At 42.2% G+C, this 20,604-nt stretch overlaps 2 protein-coding genes across 3 annotated transcripts; one reads left to right on the top strand and one right to left on the bottom strand.

Moving 5' to 3' along the window:
- Positions 1–1,672: 1,672 nt before the first annotated feature.
- On the top strand, positions 1,673–3,093 carry LOC117148739 (RISC-loading complex subunit TARBP2-like). The gene is made up of 2 exons (XM_033316309.1): positions 1,673–2,852; positions 2,919–3,093. Exon 1 carries the CDS (start codon positions 1,805–1,807, stop codon positions 2,765–2,767), a length of 963 nt encoding a protein of 320 aa, XP_033172200.1. The 5' UTR covers positions 1,673–1,804; the 3' UTR covers positions 2,768–2,852; positions 2,919–3,093.
- Positions 3,094–14,109: 11,016 nt separating this feature from the next.
- LOC117148261 lies at positions 14,110–20,285 on the bottom strand. 2 transcript variants are annotated; one of them, XM_033315566.1, is made up of 5 exons: positions 20,202–20,285; positions 20,092–20,142; positions 19,850–20,025; positions 19,401–19,729; positions 14,110–19,338 (listed from the first exon to the last, which is right to left on the bottom strand). In XM_033315566.1, exons 1-5 carry the CDS (start codon positions 20,204–20,206, stop codon positions 14,194–14,196), a joined length of 5,706 nt encoding a protein of 1,901 aa, XP_033171457.1. In that variant the 5' UTR covers positions 20,207–20,285; the 3' UTR covers positions 14,110–14,193. The 2 variants fall into 2 exon arrangements, with proteins under 2 accessions (XP_033171457.1, XP_033171458.1); XM_033315567.1 differs by having other exon boundaries at positions 19,850–20,022.
- Positions 20,286–20,604: the final 319 nt, after the last annotated feature.

The following is a 20,604-nucleotide window of genomic DNA, read 5'->3' as shown; positions in this document are numbered from 1 at the left end:
AAATCAGTCTAACAGTGAAAGGGGTTGTTAGTATTGGTTATAAGGAGTATAAAATGGTACTACTTTTTGCTGTGAGACCATTTTTAGTCAAGTTATAGCCAAAAAAGCCAACTTGAAAATTGAGTTTTTTATTAAAAATATTTTTCCAGATTTTTTGTGAAAAAAATAATTGGCATTTTGATCAAAACATTGGAAATAATGCTCCCAATAAGGAATGTCATACCTCGTTGAGTTTGTTTTTTAAATCCCAATCGATTTGCATTCAAGTTTGGGAATTCTACGATTTTTTAATTTTTCGCAAATTTTGATGATACCCCTTACAAAAAAAGCAAAAATTTGGCCAAAATTTTATTTTACAAAATCAGTCTAACAGTGAAAGGGGTTGTTAGTATTGGTTATAAGGAGTATAAAATGGTACTACTTTTTGCTGTGAGACCATTTTTAGTCAAGTTATAGCCAAAAAAGCCAACTTGAAAATTGAGTTTTTTATTAAAAATATTTTTCCAGATTTTTTGTGAAAAAAATAATTGGCATTTTGATCAAAACATTGGAAATAATGCTCCCAATAAGGAATGTCATACCTCGTTGAGTTTGTTTTTTAACTCCCAATCAATTTGCATTCAAGTTTGGGAATTCTACGATTTTTTAATTTTTCGCAAATTTTGATGATGCAAAAATTTGGTCAAAATTTTATTTTACAAAATCAGTCTAACAGTGAAAGGGGTTGTTAGTATTGGTTATAAGGAGTATAAAATGGTACTACTTTTTGCTGTGAGACCATTTTTAGTCAAGTTATAGCCAAAAAAGCCAACTTGAAAATTGAGTTTTTTATTAAAAATATTTTTCCAGATTTTTTGTGAAAAAAATAATCGGTATTTTCATCAAAACATTGGAAAAAATAATCGGTATTTTAATCAAAACATTGAAAATAATGACCCAAATAAGGAATGTCATACCTCGCTGAGTTCGTTGCTTAAATTCCAATCGAATTGCATTCAAGTTTGGGAATTCGGGAATTTTCAATTTTTCGCAAATTTTGATGATATACCCCTTACAAAAAATGCAAAAGTTTGGACAAAAATTAATTTTACAAAATCCGTTTAAAAGTGAAAGGGGTGGTCAGTATTGGTTATAAGGAGTATAAAATGGTGACTCTGAAAATGTGTGGGAAAATGTGCAAGCTTAAGGTTTTTCAACTAAAATATGGTTGAAATACGCTGAACCAGCAATGGTAAACGAGGCTTAAGCCGAAACCAGAGCTCAGATTACGATAGCACGAGAAAGAGAGGGACGGCCAATAGTTACCCAGTGATGAGCCAAGTTAGCATTAGTAGCCAAATTACAGCTAAAAAAAAGTTGGTTCCTGATTTTCCGTAAAAGAACAACATTTTTTTTGGAATGCCATGCCTCGTTGAGCTCGCATTGAAATTTCAAACTTAAAAGTGGAAATTCTTGGTTTTTAAATATTTTAAAATTTATTTAAGAAGAAGAATATGGAAAGGAATGGCCCAAATATGGAATGTTATACCTTGTAGATGGCAACTGATCACATTGTCCTTGGATCTAATTTCATCCAACAAACGGAGCTGTCAAAACCATGTACCCCAGCCCCACCCGAAATTTATTCAGTTTACTTTCAGAGCTCGTCTGGAACAGAACTCGTCTCAGAACGAAAAATCTAAAAATTTCCTAATTATTTTCTAATTGTGAGCTAAAAATTTTACAAACAAAACAAAAAAGAAAAACTACACACTTTTTAGAGTTTCTTACTTTTGTTGACGAGGCTTTAAAGTTCGTCAGCGAGATGGACGCCAATGCAATGGCCATAAGGACGCCCGTCAGCATTCTGCAAAAGCTGCTAAGCCGACGGGGAATTACTCCCGGCTATGAACTCCAGATCGAGGGCGCCCAACATGAGCCGACCTTCCGGTTTCGCGTGTCCTTTAGGGTCAATGATACGCCCTTTACGGCCATGGGTGAAGGACGCTCGAAGAAGGAGGCCAAGCATGCGGCGGCCCGTGCGGTCATCGACAAGCTGAGCTGCACGCAGATACCGGAATCGCCTAGCAGCTCCGCAGGTCCGTCAGTGACTGGCGGAGGAGACGGCAATGCCACGGGCGGAGGAGATGCCGGCGAGGAGACCGTCGGTAATCCTATTGGCAGGTTACAAGAATTGTGTGTGCAACTGCGATGGCCACCACCGTCGTATGAAGCGGAAGCGGAAGTGGGTCTGCCCCACGAGCCGGTCTTTACGATCGCTTGTTCGGTACTCCACCACCGCGTGATGGGCAAGGGCGCGACCAAGAAGATAGCCAAGCGCTTGGCCGCCCACAGCATGTGTGTGCGGCTTGCCCGGCCCTTTACGGCCATGGGTGCAGGACGCTCGAAGGAGTCGGCCAAGAATGCGGCGGACCGTGCGGTCATCGACAAGCTGAGCTGCACGCAGATACCGGAATCGCCTAGCAGCTCCGCAGGTCCGTCAGTGACTGGCGGAGGAGACGGCAATGCCACGGGCGGAGGAGATGCCGGCGAGGAGACCGTCGGTAATCCTATTGGCAGGTTACAAGAATTGTGTGTGCAACTGCGATGGCCACCACCATCTTATGAAACGGAAGCGGAAGTGGGTCTGCCCCACGAGCGGGTCTTTAGGATCGCTTGTTCGGTACGGAACTACCGCGAGATGGGCACGGGCAAGAGCAAGAAGATAGCCAAGCGCTTGGCCGCCCACCACATGTGGGTGCGGCTGCAAGAGACGCCCATCGATTAGCGCAAAATCAGCGACAGCATCTGCGGCGAGAATGAGGGGTTTGCTTGAAGTCTAACATATTATACTTAATTCGATCGTGGAATTGGTAAGCTACAAATTTAACAAAAAAATTAACCGCCACAGAAATCTTACAAGAAATTTTGCAACGCAGCTGGATAATTGGTGATGCGCATCTCCTTTGGCATCTGACAATTCGATAACGGGACTACACATATTGCAGTCAAATCGATGGCACCGGTCCCGTTGGACAGTAGCTTGCATCGAATCTAACATGTTATACAACACTACTCGACCTAAAACTATGGTCTTATATGGGATAATGTGCGTTTTGAAGGGTTAAAAATAAAATATTGTTAAATTAAAGCGGAAAGTGTGGAATCTTTTCAAGGGGCTTGTATATATGTGTACCTATGTACATTCCAATTAGCAGTGCCAGTCGAAAGACAATGCTCTGAAATTGTGGGAGGTTGAATCGGGTATACGGGGGAGTGGCACCGGGAATATCGGCGTATCGTGATGCGTGATTCGTGATGCGGTTGATTGCAACGTGACACGGGTGGCTCTGCTACTGAATTTTAGGCTTTTTTCATTTTTTGATAATTTTGATCATACAAATTTTTCCAATCGAAGACGAAGGTTGGTTTTTTTTCCAATATTCCTGTAAATGCTATATGAACTCGTATAGTGGTCTGATCCGTTTCGATTTAGAGAATACCTCTAATAAACGAAGACGTTTGGGATCGTTTAGTGCAGATAACTTTTAAACTGAAAGATAAGTTTGCCTAGGAACGGACGGACAAACGGACCGACGAAGTGACGAACTGGCAGCGTTTATATTCGCGCCTTTTTTCGGCGGGGCAGTGAGAAGTTAAGGCATCGCTTAAACCAACCTGCCCAACTCAACTCAGAATGTTCTTTATCTTCTGCAGCGCCACTTTATTGCGATTTAAATTCTCATTATACTGCGAATGAGAGATGAACTGAGACAGTGTGCGAGCGGGCCAGATGCGTCGGATGAGCGGGAGGGCGCTATGTAGTAATGATAACGTATCTAATATGTGCGTGAGAGTGTCCTTTTGTGCCAGTGGGTGAGTGTGTGTGTGTGTGTGTGTGTGTGTGGGAGAGGCGACAACTGTGCACAAATTTGCGCTAAATAATTTAATTATAAGGGCATCAAAAATAACAGCGAAAGAAACCGAAAAGTAAAGTAAACAAAAAGCTAACACTGCAAAAGAAAGTTTAAGGAAATGTCATATGTTTTTTGATTTTATAAAAAATTATTAAACATATACTATATCAGTTTTTATAAAAGACTTATCTATAATAATGGAAATATTGTTGATAGCTAAACTAAATATAAACATTTTTATAATTTGTTCGAAAATCAAGTATATTAAAGTCATATTACTACTTACTTACTAACAAGTTTCATACACAAATTCAGTTTTGGGACCTCAAAAAGGATATATTTTGAGGTTAGGGAAACGAACAATGTTCGTTTTCGGTTTTTTTTTTTTTTTCAACCCGGCGTCCCTTCGTAAAGCCCACCCACTAACGTCATTAAAAATTTTGCACATAATAGTTTATGCTGTTCCCGTTGTTGTTGTTGTTGCTGGTGTTATCGTATTACGTAATAGTTTCAAGCGCGCTAATTAATGACGTAAAATATTTGCCCATCATCATCATCATCGCGCTGAAAAGGAGAACACCGGGAGAAATGCGGAGAACAAAAGTGTTGGGCCCTGCGATCCTGCAGCTTGTCGTCAATTATGAAAACTTTTTAGCACGCCCTCTACCAAGTGTATGGGTGTGTGTGTGTGTGTTGGTGGGAAATTCCCAATGTGTGTGCCTCGCTGAATGTGTGTGCTTTCAGTTACATCCTCAACAAGTGTGTGCTGGACGCCCAACCACCGAAATCCCCCATGAAATCCACATTAACACACGAAGAGTGTGCCACCAAGTTGATCTTATCAAAAGCATTGCCTACTCTTAGGCGCTTCACAAGGATACACTTGCCAGGCAATGAGATTATCGCAGATTTATTTAGTCGTTTTCGGATTCCATGAAGCGAAAACGTTATATAGATTGTGTTTATGCGATTAATCAGGAAGCTGCTTCACTTTTATTCTAAATAAATAAATAATAAAATTCAAGCTGAGAAGCATAATAGAGTACAAACGAATGAGTATGCTTAACTTCGATCTTAAATTTGTTTGGTTTCCCAACAACGTGCCACATTGTGCACAGATTTTCTTTGGCTCTGCTTTTGGCTAATCATCTTGGGGGATTCGCGGCCATAAACAGTTCGTTATTCTAGGTGGATTTGTGTTGGCATTAGGCTAATGCCCCAAAATGCCACTTTGTCTAAGCCTGGGGTAGTAAAAAAAAATAAAACAGAAAGCAAGCGGCTAAATCAGACCGATAATGTTTGCCAGATTAATGCGGTTTTTGCCACGCTTTATTCAGGATTTCCACACAAACGCACGAGTAAGCAAACATATTTTTTAATTAAAAGCCAAAAGTGAATTGGTCAAATTGCAGTCGGCCGACCGGAGGAAATGCATCCAATTGAATGCATTTTGTTGACAGCCCGAAATGCCCGAGGGCCTCTTCCGCGTCATATCATGTTAGACAAACTCATTAAACGGCTGCGCCATGCAAAAAAATATGCGAAACTTGACTAGTTAAATATAATTCAAAAAAGCCTTTAAATATGTATATAAAATAAAAGATTTTATAATTAATACACCATAATGGGTGGGATTTTAAATCAATCTCGGCAACTCCACTTTACAGAGCATCCACCGTAAACGAATGGAATTTTGCTTTATTATATGTAAATGTCTCCCAGCTTGTTTGCTCTACATTTTGTGGAAATCCATTTGAGTGTGTGTGGGTAGTGTGTGTAATAATACATAATTGCATGCCGTACACTTACACGAGTGCAGGACTCGTAAGTGACGCAATGGAGCGTGCAATTCCCAAAGCCAAATCATCATCAGATGAAATCATTTTACACTTTTCGTGTTTACTTAAGCGTGAGCCAACTTTATGAATGTTTTTCAGTGTGCGGAAAGTACTAAGACAAACAGCAAATCCACTTGCTCACTCACACACACACACCCACACAGCCACAACTATGGTGTAAAAACGGTGTAAAAATTCACGTAGCACAGTCACAAAATTGCAATATTTTTTTTACATTTTTTCTTTTTTTTTTTTCTTTGTAAACCCAAAGAGAGGGCAAGGACACAGGTTGGTACTCGAAAAAAAAAAAACCGCAACGTACGACAATTTTTGGCATTTTCACACTTTATGCGATGAACAGGATGAGAATCTAAGGCAGCCAGAGCAGCCAAAATGTGTGGAGCCAAAAAGGTAAACCAAATTGTGGGGCTACGGGCACTGCATTATATTTTACACAACCTCCCTTCAAACGCACACACACGCAAGCATTTGAACATTATTGGCGTAAATTTGATTGAAGATTTGATTGAAGATTTGATTGAAGATTTTTTCAAAGTTATTTTGAAAATAGTAAACATGGTATTTTTATATATTTAATTTAATTCATCTACATGCAATTAGCTTGGTTTACTTCATAATTGGTCAAAGCATAGCTTAAACTTATACAAGTGACTTTAACCAACTGAAATACATATGTGCAATTTAGTATCTTATACATCGAAGCGGTAAGAAGAAAAATGCCATCCTTGGACTTCTAGGACTCCTTTCATATCTTCTTTTAGGATACCGCCCGGCTAAGTGCTTTTCCCTTTTTGCATCATCCATCCGAGTTGTGGTTGCTGCAACCCCATCAATCCAGAAACACCATCGACCATTCTGCACCACTCTCGACAAGTCATGTGCAATTCATAAATGCATCTGCAATCGTCCAGCCCATTCGAAAGATATATGGCGTATACTATTATATGCTATATGCTATTTGCTATATGCACTGTGTCTCAGGTCGGAGCACTTAGACGACCCAAAAAATGGTGGAATTGTGGAGAGTGGAAAAGCAGCATGGACACATGACAGCATTCTATTCCATGTGGCCGCTCTGCTACTCTTGCTAATCAAATCGGGCGCCAAGTCTTTTGTTGTGCAACGGAGGCAAAAAGGGACAGGATGTGTGGTATCTACTCAGGTGGCTTTCACTCCTTTTCCTTACCGACATTTCTCCTTTCTTTTTTTTTTTTTTTTTTTTTTTTTGTGGGTCAATCACCAGACAACAAACACACGGTGACATGGAATAGATGTCTAGGCTACATGTTGTCCATGAAATGATTGAATGGAGAAAACACACAAGAGACGATAGAACACGCAGGCAGAGGGGTGGGGCGAAGGGTACGGGGTGTACCAGCACCCATCATCACATATGAAATGACAAGAAAAAATTGCTGAAAATATATTTGAATGAATTGAATGCAAACACATGTCCCTCCATTGGCGCCCAACGTGTTTCCTGCACGGCAAAAGAAAACATGATGTTTTTTGAGAAAATCTCTGAGGCCTTCTGAACACTGGTTAAGGTGTCTAAAAGTATGCAGAACAACTTTCTTTAGGTTGTCTTAGATACTTTTCTATCTTAGCGATTTAGCCAAACTTGGTGAAAGTGATTTCAACTTGTTAAAGGTTATACGTTTCTAAATAGGTTTAATAGAAACTCCCGAAAATGAAGCGTATAAGTGATTTTCCAAGCCGACAATGCTATTTTTTTGTTTATTTGCAGTTGCCAAGATTTTTTTCTCCGTGCATCCTGTCGGCGCATTTCAAACACGTGATCGATCTTTGGGACGATGGGCGTGGCTGGGTACGGATGAATTTTCGGGCCTTTTGGCTGGATATCTGGAGGATGGGGCACATTGAGGAGGAAAGCCTGCTCAGGTGTCTTTTGGAGCAAGTTTTCGTGCCAAAGTTTGTTCAGCACAAACATCAAATGTTGCGCTTCCCTCTCGCTATCCACTTTGTCGCCTATCTCTTTCACTCTCCAGTGCAGTTTTCTTTTATTTTCTCCGTTTTTGCGCCGCTTTTCATGTTTTCTGTTGGTTTGTTTGTTTGTTTGCCTGTTTGTTTGCCTGTTTGAGTTGCTGTTAGAATTATTTTTTCCACTAACGCAAAGCCGCGCCGCTCACACACACACACACACATACACACACGCACGCACACACACAGCACAGATACATTGTGCGATAGGTGCATATGTGGCACTCGTCCTTGTTTGCGAGTACATATGAAAAACAAACAAGCATGGATTTAATGCAGCTCTCCTTTGCAACTTCACTTCTCATCCCTCCGCGTCTCTTTATCGTCTTAAGTCGACTGCTTTTTCTCTCTGTGTGCTTATGCTTGTGCCTTTGTATGGGTGTGTGTGTGTGTGTGTTGTCCTGGTCCAGAACGCTTCGTTAACTTGGCAAATTCCCTTGTCCTGCCATTTATTACCCCAAGACAGTTCTCGTTGTCTGCTGCGTCACTATATCAATCTATATACGCCGGCCAGCAGCAACCAAGAGAACGCGAATCCTTGGAGGACCAACGATTGGAATTTATCGAGCCGTAGGATCATCTATTCCCTGTAAGGACAATAACTACTACCTTGCTCTATAAGAAACAAAATGTGCTTACAAGGCCCTGAGGGGCCTAAAATCAGTTCACTCATTGCTTATGCTAAGTATGCACATATAATGCTTACAAAACTAAAAAAAAGCTCTTTATCCTTCTTCTTTGAACTGCAGTAATCATGTTTTTATCTTGAAATTAACCAACTGCTTTATCTGTATCTGTCACTGCAGCTGTATCTGTATCTGCAGCACCTGTATCGCCTGCATTATATCCATGTCCATCACTTGCATAGAACCCTAATGAAGCAATAGTCAAACAGAGAGTGAAATCAGAGAACCAAAACCATTCTCGCACAGGCAAAATGGGGGAATCCCGCCGCCGCCTTTGTGTGATTCCCCTTTTTTGCCAGCTGCAGCGTTTGGCATCACTAAATCAGAATCACAAACGCATATCACTCAAGTTTATGCGCCAGCCTTTAATGCTTTTGTGCGAGCAAAGGAAGCAAATTATTTATTTGAATTTGGAAAACATACTTAAGCTAAAGATCTGGCAAATTCAAAGGGATGCAAGTATTCTCCGAACTCTGTTCATTTAAGTAAAATATTTAGAATATCAAAAAATATTAAAATCACTTCAAGTACGCTGCTTATTATTTTCGAATTAATTTTGCAAACAGGAGGCGTATAAACGTAGTGTCAGCTGGCTCAAAGTTCACCTGTCAGTTCCTCCTCGTCCTTGGACAAGGAAATTTTACTTTGGCTTTCGCTTTGCTTTGCTTTTGCCTCTGATTTAGTCAGCTCAGGTGAATGATATAAACTTAATTGCGGAAATTGGGTTAAAAAAAAGGAAAATTACGAGTGCGGGATGGGGAAAGGCAGAAAGAACTTTGACACATGTGCGGGTTAAACAAATTTATGTGCGTCCAAGTGAGTGTGCGAGTGTGTGTCGTTCATTGACTTGACTTGACTTTACTTTGCCCATTGGCAGGAATAAAAATGGGAGCAAGGCGAAAGTTTTTCGCACACGTCGCAAAGGAACCCTCTCCATTCTCCATTCGAATGGTGTCCCCCATACCCCGCCCCTTTTTGTGCCGTTGTAATGCAATTTTATTTCATTTCATTGAAGGCAAAAGTTTTCCCTTCGAATTCTTTTACTTAACTTCTTCCTTCACTTGCCGCACAATCCCATTCTTTCCATCGACTTTCCCGCTTTTCCCGCTTTTCCTGCTTTCCCTGGCAGGGACAAATTTGTCGTTGCCTAACCCACTAAGACGATGTATGCAAATCTTTGATGTAAGTAATAATTTCCTTCCTGTATGGGGGCGAATAAAAAAAGTGTAAAATATGTGGGAATATATATAGATGTACGAGCATGCTCGTATGTATATACATATATACATATATGCAGAAAGCCAACCAAATGGCAGATGAAACTTTGCGATTGTAAATTATGAACGTGTGAATATTGCTTTTAGCATTTGCGAAAGTTCCGGCACTGATTTGCCAAATTCGCCAAACGTCAACGGATAAATCATGGGTGGGCGGGTGTTTGGTTGCCAGTGTTGCATAGCCAAGAAAACTTCGAAACGTCATGGTTAAAAGTGGGCCAAAAACAAGATTTCGATGGGCTACGAAATTAAAAGGAATTTGAACACTTTATTATAGCATTTCATTTTAGTTTTGCGAGTACGAAATGGTGCTCATCTTTCCCGGCGAATTATCGCCTTGGGACACCAAAGGACTCTGGAATGCTATTAAATGGCTACTAACTATATAGTATGGCAGAAAGTTGTTTATAGAGTTCCCTTTTGGAAATCATAACTTTTCTGGTGGCGTTGTATATATCAGATACACCAAGTTTGGCAATGTAAACAAAGTTATTCACAGCTACTGTAGATTTCATCAAGAATAGAATGTGCGTGAAAGTTTGGAAAACAAAATGCAAACAAAGGAAATTCTATGAAATCAAACACTAACTGCTTTATTTGAATACTCTCGGCTGAAGGATAATTGATGAGTTAACAACTGAAGAATGAACTTAATAAGAACCTTAGAATGATAAGATGCTCTGAAAGAATTAACTCGAATGGCTCAAAAATAGGAAGTAATTACACAAGTTTGGGGCAATATTATAGATTATTATTTGAATATATTCAAAAATTATATGAAATATATATACTTTCGCCAGCTTTACAATGGTGTTAGCAATGTTTCAAAATTGTATGCATTGCTTTTTTTTTCATTGCACACATCTGGCCATAACAATGCGACACCCAAATGCATGGAATTTTTAAAAATACGAGCTGGCAAACCGAAAACGATTAACGAAGCCAGCTTGTTCAGATTTAGGCCACTTCCGGAATTCTGGACCATGGCCAATCGATGCCGCTGGCTTAAAGCCTGCCGACACTGGCTTTAAAATGCAATTTGGAAACAAACAGCGATCCACTCGGATGCGGGTTTGGTCGACTGCTGTTGTCCACCGCCCCCAACGGCTTGGTTCGCCATTTTCCGCCCCCCTTCAATTGCCGTTTTTACCACCATTTGCACCAAACTGCCCCAACTTTCGAAATCCAAAACCGACATCTGCCCCTTGCCCGTGGACATTTTCGCACTCGCATAACTTTGACAGCATTTTTGCAGAATTACAATTAACTGCCTAGCCATGAATGGTCATGGGGGGCGAGGGGGGTCTATAAAGGAAGAGGGGGCTGGAAAAAGGATGGTAGAACGAAAAACCAGGAGCAGCAGTTGCAGTTGCAGCCTAAAAGTATGCAACCACACTTACAGGCAAACACTTCGAGTGTGTGTGTGTGCGGGTAAGTGCTGACGCTTTTTGAAAATAAATGTTAAATATCTAATTAAATACTTAATAACTCTCTTTGTATAAAAGCGCACTAAATGTATTTAAAGGCTTTTTTTATAATATCACTGATTTTCGCCATGAACCGAAGAAAATAACTACCTTATTTAAATCCCTATAAGTACGCATGCAAATTCTTCACAGAAAAGCTCTTTATATAAATTGCTTTTATAATCGGAATAAAAATTAATTACCTTTTGTGGGGGAAATCTGATTAAACATCCGAAATTTTCACCCAAATCCGGTTGTCTTTATTGTCCTTTTAATGCCGTTTTATTATACCCTTTAGTCATGGCATAAATGGGGGTATACTTGATTCGTTAAAGAGTATATACAAGTATCATTCAATTTCCCCTTACTACATCATTCGCTTCGCTGCTTGTAGCTCTCAATCTGAATCTCAATCTTCCTGGCGCTACATAATCTGACTAACGGGTATCCAATAGTCGAGCACTCGACTATAGCGTTCTGTCTTGTTTTTAGTTCGATTTGTCCTGTTTTTGAAATGGGTCGCCGGCATCACTGCTGTGCGTGTAAGTGTGCGTGTATGCCTGTGTGTGTGTGTGTGTGTGTTTGTTTGTGTGTGAGTGGGCTTCAAGGAGGGGGTTATGAGGAAATTTGTTCCATTTTACGCTTTCTACACAAAAACAATAAATCGCTCACAGCATCAACAGCGTCAACTTTCCTAATGCAGCGGGTCGCTGGATGTTGAATGTTATATGTAGGATGTTGGCCGTAGGATGTTGGATGCAGGTCCTGTTGGCGAATTGGTAGGGCGGTAAATTGGTGGAATGGTAAAATGGTGGATGCAGCCGGCGAAACGCCAACCAGGATGCCAGCAATTGAGGCTGAAGCCATTTTAACAGCCACTTGAATGGTAACTGCAAAAAAAAAAAAAAAAAAATCATAGAAAAAAATAAACTAAATATGTATGCATGTGTGTGAGCGCGTGGGTAAACGAGTCTTCGGGGGCTAAAACTGTAAATTGTAATTTTCAACTTTTAAGTGGCTACTACGTGTGAGGCTTTCCCGCCACCACCCTTCGTCCTCTGAAAATGATGATGGAAAATGGAAATGAAAATGAAAATCAAGTTCTGCATCCGCCACCCAGCTATTCGCGCCCACTTCAGTGTTGACAAACGATTGCTTTGTCCGAAAAGTACCCAGGACCGGATAATATCAGTGTTGTAACTCGATGTAACTCGAATGCAAATGTTTGAGCAATTATATAAATAAATGATTAAGTAACTTAGTCTTTGGAGCTTATAATGTTATAATGATATTAAATGTTAAAAACTTTTGTATCGTCAATACTTAAGAGAAGAGCTCTAAGCAATACATATACAGATATATAAATATAGTACATATGTCTTTCAATTAATAAAGAATACCCCAGTTTTAGCTTGAAAGAACTTCACCAACGCAATCGGCAAGTGTAAGGCAAGGCTTAGCCGACTTTTGAGTGCCGGCCAACACATCCAGAACCAGGTTGAATCTGGTTGTGATTGAGTGGGTCAGTGGGCGGGTACGGCCAAGTGAAAGTGAAGTAAACGTGATTGAAATTTTATCTCTGACAAGAAATCGAAAGATATATTTAGCCCCAGATGTGAGCTGGGTCACCGCCCCCACACATTTCGCATCTCAGCCGCAATCTCAACCGCCGCTCACAAACGGGGATTTCGGTGTGAATGTGGATGTTGATGGGGCTGCCGATAGGGTTGGCTATAAGGATGTGTGTGTGTGTGCGTTTGCCAATTCAATTCTTCAACGGGTTACCCAGTGCGGCGTTAACCGTTACGTCGCCATCTTTCTCCTGACTTTATACACCCCCGCTTGCCATCCCGTCTTGCACCCAGGCGTTATTTGCATTGAAATGTTGAGTAATTGGAAAACCAATCTGAAGCATCTGCAGCTCTTGTTTTGCATACCTCTGGCACCTTCCTAACCGACCTCGTCGACCTCGCCGATTTTTCAAACCGAAATCAACGTCGCAGTCACAAGAGCGGAACTGAAGGGTAGTGAACGAGGTGAGGACGCACCGATGCAAAGGACACTGGAATAAACCTAACACAAAAATACTGGATATATATACTGGATATTAGCACTCGAAGCCCAAATTATATGTGCACCACATGGGAATTCGAATTTAAATACAAAGTTATGGTAAAGAAGGCTAACGTTGGGCGCCATATATATATTCGCATTTGCAGGAGCATTTAAATTTGTACCAATGCACTTCATTTCACTATTAAATATTTTCCTGTGATTATTTTCAAACACCCTACATTTACAATTTATTTTTCTCTGTGTGGGGCTTTAATGGGTGGGGCTTTACAGTGGGTCGACAGGTTGTTTCGCTTGTGGCGCTTCACTTGCTAAAAATAAATTGTTTTTAAATAGCTCGCATCGCTCGACACGCTCGTCTAAGTGTCTGCTACAGACACCGATACAGATACCCCTTACTTACCCTATATAACATCGATAACAAAAACAGCGCAATAGTAACACAAACAGCAGCAACAAAGGAAATGAGCATTGGAGAAACAACAGAAGGCCAAACCCCTGACAAAAGCCAGCAATGAACGCGCTTCCGCTGAAAGCTTCCTCTCCGATTCCTGAACCTATTTGTTAACAATTTTGTAGATATATATGCACGTACGAGTACCAGTTTCTTTTTACTGCAATAAACCTTGCATGGCTTTTGTCGCGGAAATTGTTTCAATATGGTGTAAATTATTGAACACTTTGAAAATTCTATCTCAAACCCTTTTTAGCTTGTTTTTCGCGTGAGTCTACAATCGCATTCAGGTAATGAACATTAATCAACCTAGTATTTACCTAGTTTTAACCTATTTAGTCTATCGTAGAATAGGGATATTAATAACGTTTTCGTTTGAAGTTTTCATTTTTTTTCTTTCCCTCTATAAAATTTATAAAATTTACCTCCAGGCCGTATTAAAACCAATTTACATAAAAAATATTCGTTAAATATTACCCTTCTAGCAGGGTTTTCGGTTGTAGCATTGGGGCTTTCCGTTGCGGTAATTGGTGCTACTCATATCGCATGGATGTCCTGGAGTTCTGGTACTAGAACTGGGGGAAGTGGCTCCTCGAATATTTGGTGTACTTGGTGTTCTTGGTGGTCTTGGTGTTCTTGGTGTTCTTGCTGTTCTTGGTGTGCTTGGTACTTTTCGAATACTTCGACTGCGATTTGCAGACCTCGTTGGTTGAGGAGTTGCTTGAGGAGTCTCGGGCTGAGTTTCATTAGCTACCGAATTCTGGCTATAAATCAATTCATCGAATGGTCTATAGTTATCCATGGATTGAAAGCCATGCAGGGAGGTATCCTGTTGAGAGCTAACACCCGTGGACTCAAACTGTGGCATTGAAAGGTCATCTATCCTAGGATGCCCGGAGTTATTAGAGGTTTCTGACGTATTCCGAAGAACCCTGGTCACTGAAGTTGTCGAGCTATGGACGATCACTTTATTCACCACTTCCGTGGGTCCCTGTGTGGTGTCCTTCAGTATAGTTGGAGCACTCTCATCGGCAAGCTGTTTACAGATGCTTATCTGCCCCTGTCGAGGGGATTTTATTGCATTGTGCTTCTCCGTTCTCGTAGAACTTGGCAAAGCCGTGGAGTTAAAGAAATCCGGTTGAGTCTGATCTTCCAAATTCTCGGTGGGCATAGTCAATTGATGGCGACGTGGTTGATAGGATACGTCCTCAAATGTAGGCATTGTCACATCCTCCAATCGAGCGCCACTACAATTTTCCCGAGCTCGAGTTCTGGCGGTTTGCTGCGGAGACTTAGAAAGGCAATTAGCAGATTTATCAGCTTTATCCTGCCGTGAATGATACGAAGGAGCACTCTCGTTGGCCAACATTTCCGAGGGATACGAAATGTCGGGCGGACGTCGGGCTATTGGTTTACAATCATTCATAGCTAATGATTCATTTAGCGGCATAGAAACATCCTCCAAACACTCGTTTGTCATCTCGGGTATATGTCTTGAGGTCATGCGAGAGCTTGTAGCAAAACTGGGTGCACTAACATCCTCGAGGCATTCGTTGGTCGTAGGTCCTCCACGCGCTCCGCTCACCTTAACCTCAACGCATTCACTGCCCTGGGTTCGATTTGAGACTCCAGAGGGCATGCTGATGTCCTCCAAGCGAAAGCTGTTCAATAACCCGTGTCGAGATGACCCGGAATTTTCGCCAAGCGTTGGCATTGTCATATCCTCCAGGCACTCATTTGTCATCGACCTTTGATTTGGTCTGGGGTTTCGCGAGTCTATGCATTGGGACGTCAATTTCCCATGTCTTCGATTGGTTTCCTCAGACGCACTTCTTACGAAGGGCGGCTGACTCACGTCGTTCAAGCACTCACTTGGCAAAGTCATTTGCCTTTTGGGTGTACTGAATACTTTTCCATATGATGGCATTGTCTGGTCATCTAGACATTCGTTAGTGGTCACTTCATTTCTATACAGCGTCCTTGGCGTGGTGCTTCTTCCTGGCATTGTGCTAGTATTCCTTATATGTGATGGCATTGAAATATCCTCAAGGCATTCATTTGTAGCTTGACTCTGACCTAAAGTACCAAACGATGGCATAGTCATATTATCCAAGTTTTCGTTGGTCATCGCTCCTTGAAATATTTGGATTTGCTGTGGGCTTCCATGACTTGGATCACCAAACGATGGCATTGTCATGTCATCCAAGCACTCTGTGGCACCATTCTGATTCCTTCTTTTCGGTGGTGTGGGGCACCTACTTTTAGACATTCCTGAATTCGTTCCATATGAAGGCATTGAAATATCTTCAAGGCATTCACTAGTAGCTTGACCACGTTGTGAACTACCTAAGGAAGGCATCGTCATGTCATCCAGCCGCTCGTTAGTCATCGCCCCATGTCTGGATCTTTGCACCATCGACGCCCTCCGTCTTGTACTTTCTAGAGGCATAGGACTACATCCTCTAAACGATCCTGTATTTTCACCACATGGAGGCATCGATATATCCTCAAGACATTCATTAGTAACAAGTCCTTGGCAAGATCTTCCAAATGATGGCATAGTTATATTATCCAAGTTTTCGTTGGTCATCGGTCCTTGAAATATTTGGATTTGCTGTGGCCTCCTTTCTGTAATCAATCTAAAGGACTCAGGACATTCACTAAATCCAATTCCATGACTTGGATCACCAAACGATGGCATGGTCATGTCATCCAAGCACTCTGTGGCACCACTCTGATTCTTTCTTCTCGATAGTGTGGGGCACCTTCTTTTAGACATTCCTGAATTCGTTCCATATGAAGGCATCGTCATGTCATCCAGCCGCTCGTTAGTCATCGCCCCAAGTCTGGATCTGTGCACCATCGATGCTCCCCGTCTCGTACTTTCTAGAGGCATAGGGCTACATCCCCTAGACGATCCTGTATTTTCACCACATGGAGGCATCGATATATCCTCAAGACATTCATTAGTAACAGGTCCTCCGTAAGATCTTCCAAATGATGGCATAGTCATATCATCCAAGCATTCATTGGTTAACGTTCTTTGCCTTAAGCTCTGGATTGGCCTAGGACCATTTCGCCTAGTTGAGCGTGGAGTTTCTCCTAAAGTTGGCAGTGTACTTCCAAAGGATGGCATAGTCATATCATCCAGACATTCTTGTCTGGAGCTCTGAATTGGTGTAGGACATCTTTGCCTAAGCGATCCGGTATTATCGCGATATGAAGGCATGGAAATGTCCTCGAGACATTCATTTGTAGCTGTAAATCGACTTGAAGTGCCATAGGATGGCATGGTAACTTCATCCAAGCATGATCCTTGCATTGATTTAAAGGTTTCTGCGTTGGAGGCTCTCGTATTGTTAACGTAGGAAGGCATTGATATATTCTCAATACATTCATTAGTATTATTACTAATATTCTTAGTATGTCGTCTGGGAGTCCTACGACCTGAAGATTGTGAAACATCTCCAAACGATGGCATTGTTTGATCATCCAAGCACTCGCTTGTGAACTGCCCTCTTCTAGGAGTCGTCGATCTTTGCCGCGGACTACTTGCTCTGGATCTACCCGATAAATCTCCAACAAAAGGCATCGTTACATCTTCCAGACATTCATCAGTCCGCATTTCGGATAAGTCCCTAACAGGTATCATGGATTTCTGACTTCGTGAGGTACTCTTACCCCTAGAAGCATATGAATTCCCACCAAATGATGGCATTGTCACATCCGCTAGACATTCAGTGGCGGAATGAGATTTGCCTATGTTGCGTCTACCTCGGAAACTCGATCCAACCGATTTACTTTTTTCAAATGCTGGCTCACATTCACCTCTTCGCGATATTCCAGAAATATTGCCGAAGTTGGGCATGCTCATGTCGTCAAGGCACTCGCTGGGTAGGCCAGTAGTTTGTCTTCTAGATGGACCAGAAACACCTGCAAAGGACGGTGCACTCATGTCCTCCAGGCACTCACTAGGCATGGTCATCTGCCTCTGAGCGGAGGCCAACGAAACAGGGTCAAACGAAGGCATGGTTATATCATCCAAGCACTCATTTGTCGGTCGACATCTGGTGGAACTCGCACATGGTTTCGGCGATGACAGTCTTCCTTGTCGTCTGCTGGAGCCTCGGGAGACGCTTCGATCAACGGATGGGGCACTAACATCGTCCAGGCACTCACTTGTCAGGGTCATTTGTCTTCTGGACGCAGCTGATACTCCAGGCATTGAAGGCATGGTCATATCATCCAAACACTCGTTGGTCATCGAACGATGTCTTGTACTTTGTCGGCCGTCCAGACTTCTGCTCCTGGATTTGGTAGACACATCTCGAAAAGGCGGCATCGATATGTCCTCTAAGCACTCATTGGTCATACTACCTCTACCCGAACTTGCGAATGATGGCGCAGATATATCTCCAATATTTTGCGATGGCATTGTTAACTGCTGCCGTCTTGATCGTTTTATTTTCGATGTTTCCGATATTCCTCCGTTTGTATCTCCACATTTGGTTGAGTTTGCAAACGAAGGGGCCGATATATCGTTGATATTGGTTCTCTGCCGGCAGCTCGATCTTTGAGAACTGCTCCTCGCAAAAGATGGTGCACTTACTAACTGCCTTCTGGTGGATCCTGAAACTCCACCAAAGGATGGCTTGGTCATATCATCCAAGCACTCGCTTGTCATTCTGGATGTATATCGATCTGGACTTTTGCCTCTTGAAATGCGTCCAAAAGATGGCATTGTCATGTCCTCCAAACATTCGCTGGGCATTGTTTGTCCACGATACATTCTTCCCCTGGAAACATTCGATATTGCCCCAAAAGAAGGCATAGTAATTTCATCTAGGCATTCGTTTGCTATTGGTCCCGGTCCCCTTGATAGGCTGACATATGTGGGCTCGGATATATCGTTAATATTTGACCTTGTCATCAATCTTTGCGTTTGGCGACGGCTTCGGTTCGGTGACGCACTCAATGATCTTCCAAACGATGGCATGGTCATGTCATCGAGGCATTCACTTGCCTGTCGTCTGGAGCTGACTATATCAGTTGTATTACGCGCACTCCTGGATATCTTCCTCCGTCGCGGACTTCTGCTTCTGGATACATTGGAAACCTCTTCAAATGCGGGCATTGATATATCATTCAGACACTCGTTGGTAGTTCGATCCCTGGTTGTATCGCCAAAAGATGGCGCTGATATGTCCCAAAGGTTCTGCGAAGGCATCGTCAATTGCCGTCTGGGACTCTGTCTACGAGATCTACTCCTTTCAAAAGATGGCTGGCTTACATCCTCCAGGCATTCGCTTGGCATTGTCGGCTGTCGTCGCGAAAATGCATAACTATTGTCAAACGATGGCATGGTCTCGTCCTCCAGAACGTCCTGCGACGACATGACCTCAAAGCATTCATTTGGCATCGATGCTTCATGATACGAGGGCATTGATTGATCCATTAGGTTTTCACATCGGCTTGGTAGAGAGAAATTCAGATGACGTCCAGGCTCACCGCCATCATTAGCCTGTGTGCAATCCATCGAGGGTGCATTTGAAATGGTCGTCTCATCCACGTGACTGGTTATATGGCCACTTGGGTCGCGGCGGGTGTATATTCTGCGATGCGTTTGCTGTGTGTGCAAACAATTCACATTAATCGCCTTAAAGGAAATAGTATTAATTAAATGCTTACATGTTGTTTCATTGCGCAATCATCCAATCCGCGGAGTTGACTGGAACGCTTCATGCGTTCTCGAATCCTCCTAAAGCGATCCAGAATGTCATCATAAACATCATCCGCATGGCATTCAGAGACATCGCACATATCCGGAGCCGAAACATCGGCCAGAAACTCTTCTCGCAAATCGGACATCTGCGATGGCAGGCTAAGATCAAATCCAGGTGCCGACATATCCGCCAGGCACTCCGCTGGCAGATTGCTCAGGTTAATACCCGTTTCATACGCTTGACGACGTGGTTGAGCCTGGCGAAAAGTTTCCATGGCCGCCGCATCCGTCTCATCTGAATAAAAATATATAAATAAAAGAAAATCAATTCAAAATTAAATAAGTAAAATACTTTAGAATCTAATCACATTTTGGATTGTAAAATGTATTGCAATCACTTTATTCAAATACTTACAGGTCATATCCCTAAACATCCTTGGATGGCGCCATTCCTCATTGCCCGTCAAACCGAAATCGTTGGGGTTGTATCGCCGTGCCCGTCCACGAAATCCAGGACGAAGATGCTCCGGAGTGCTAACCAAATCGACACCCTGTGGCGGACAACGTGCTACCTGGATGCTTCTCGAGCTTCTGAAAAGAAAGGCAAAATGTTTTGTGTAAAAACCTACAATCGCTTAATGCGAGAGATACACTCACCGATTGTTGCACTCCACAGACCCATTTGGACCGATTTGCCCCCTGTCCCTACTGTGAAAATCCTTGGGTAAATGGGTGCATTCCCATAGATAACTGCGTTAGCAACTCACCTCATCTTCCCCTCTAGTTGTGAAATTGGCACGGCATTCAATCTGGATGAGAATATCTGGTTCCGAAAGTGTTTGAGATGTGTGTCGTCTGCTTCAGGAAAGTTGTATGAAAATCAATAGGCCAGTAGGTCAGTGGCTGCTCCGATTCGTTGGAATCGATGCCAACCCGGTTTCATTCCCATTCCCACTCCCACTTTCAATTTCTTCCTTTTTTCCGCTCTTCATGTTGCGCAGACAGACTGGCAAAGTGTGTCAAGCATCCGTGACTCTATTTCTTATCCAATTAAACAATTATGGAGAGCTCATTAAGGCAGGTTGTTTGAGAAGCGCCGAGAGCGGCTTGATTTCATTTTATTCGTTTCTTTTTTTCAATTTTACTTGACAACCACTTCCGTTCGCTCTT

The sequence above is a fragment of the Drosophila mauritiana genome, chromosome X, assembly GCF_004382145.1.
Source record: "Drosophila mauritiana strain mau12 chromosome X, ASM438214v1, whole genome shotgun sequence".
Taxonomy (NCBI): Eukaryota; Metazoa; Arthropoda; class Insecta; order Diptera; family Drosophilidae; genus Drosophila; species Drosophila mauritiana.
This window is presented reverse-complemented; position numbering and strand designations above follow the sequence as displayed.

Coding starts and splice junctions, on each gene's coding strand:
- LOC117148739 (XM_033316309.1), top strand. CDS start 1,805: ATGGACGCCAATGCAATGGCCATAAGGACGCCCGTCAGCATTCTGCAA.
- LOC117148261 (XM_033315566.1), bottom strand. Junction 20,026..20,091: donor TCTGTGGAGTGCAACAATCG/GTGAGTGTATCT, acceptor CTTTCTTTTCAG/AAGCTCGAGAAGCATCCAGG. Junction 19,339..19,400: donor ATTGCGCAATGAAACAACAT/GTAAGCATTTAA, acceptor TTGCACACACAG/CAAACGCATCGCAGAATATA.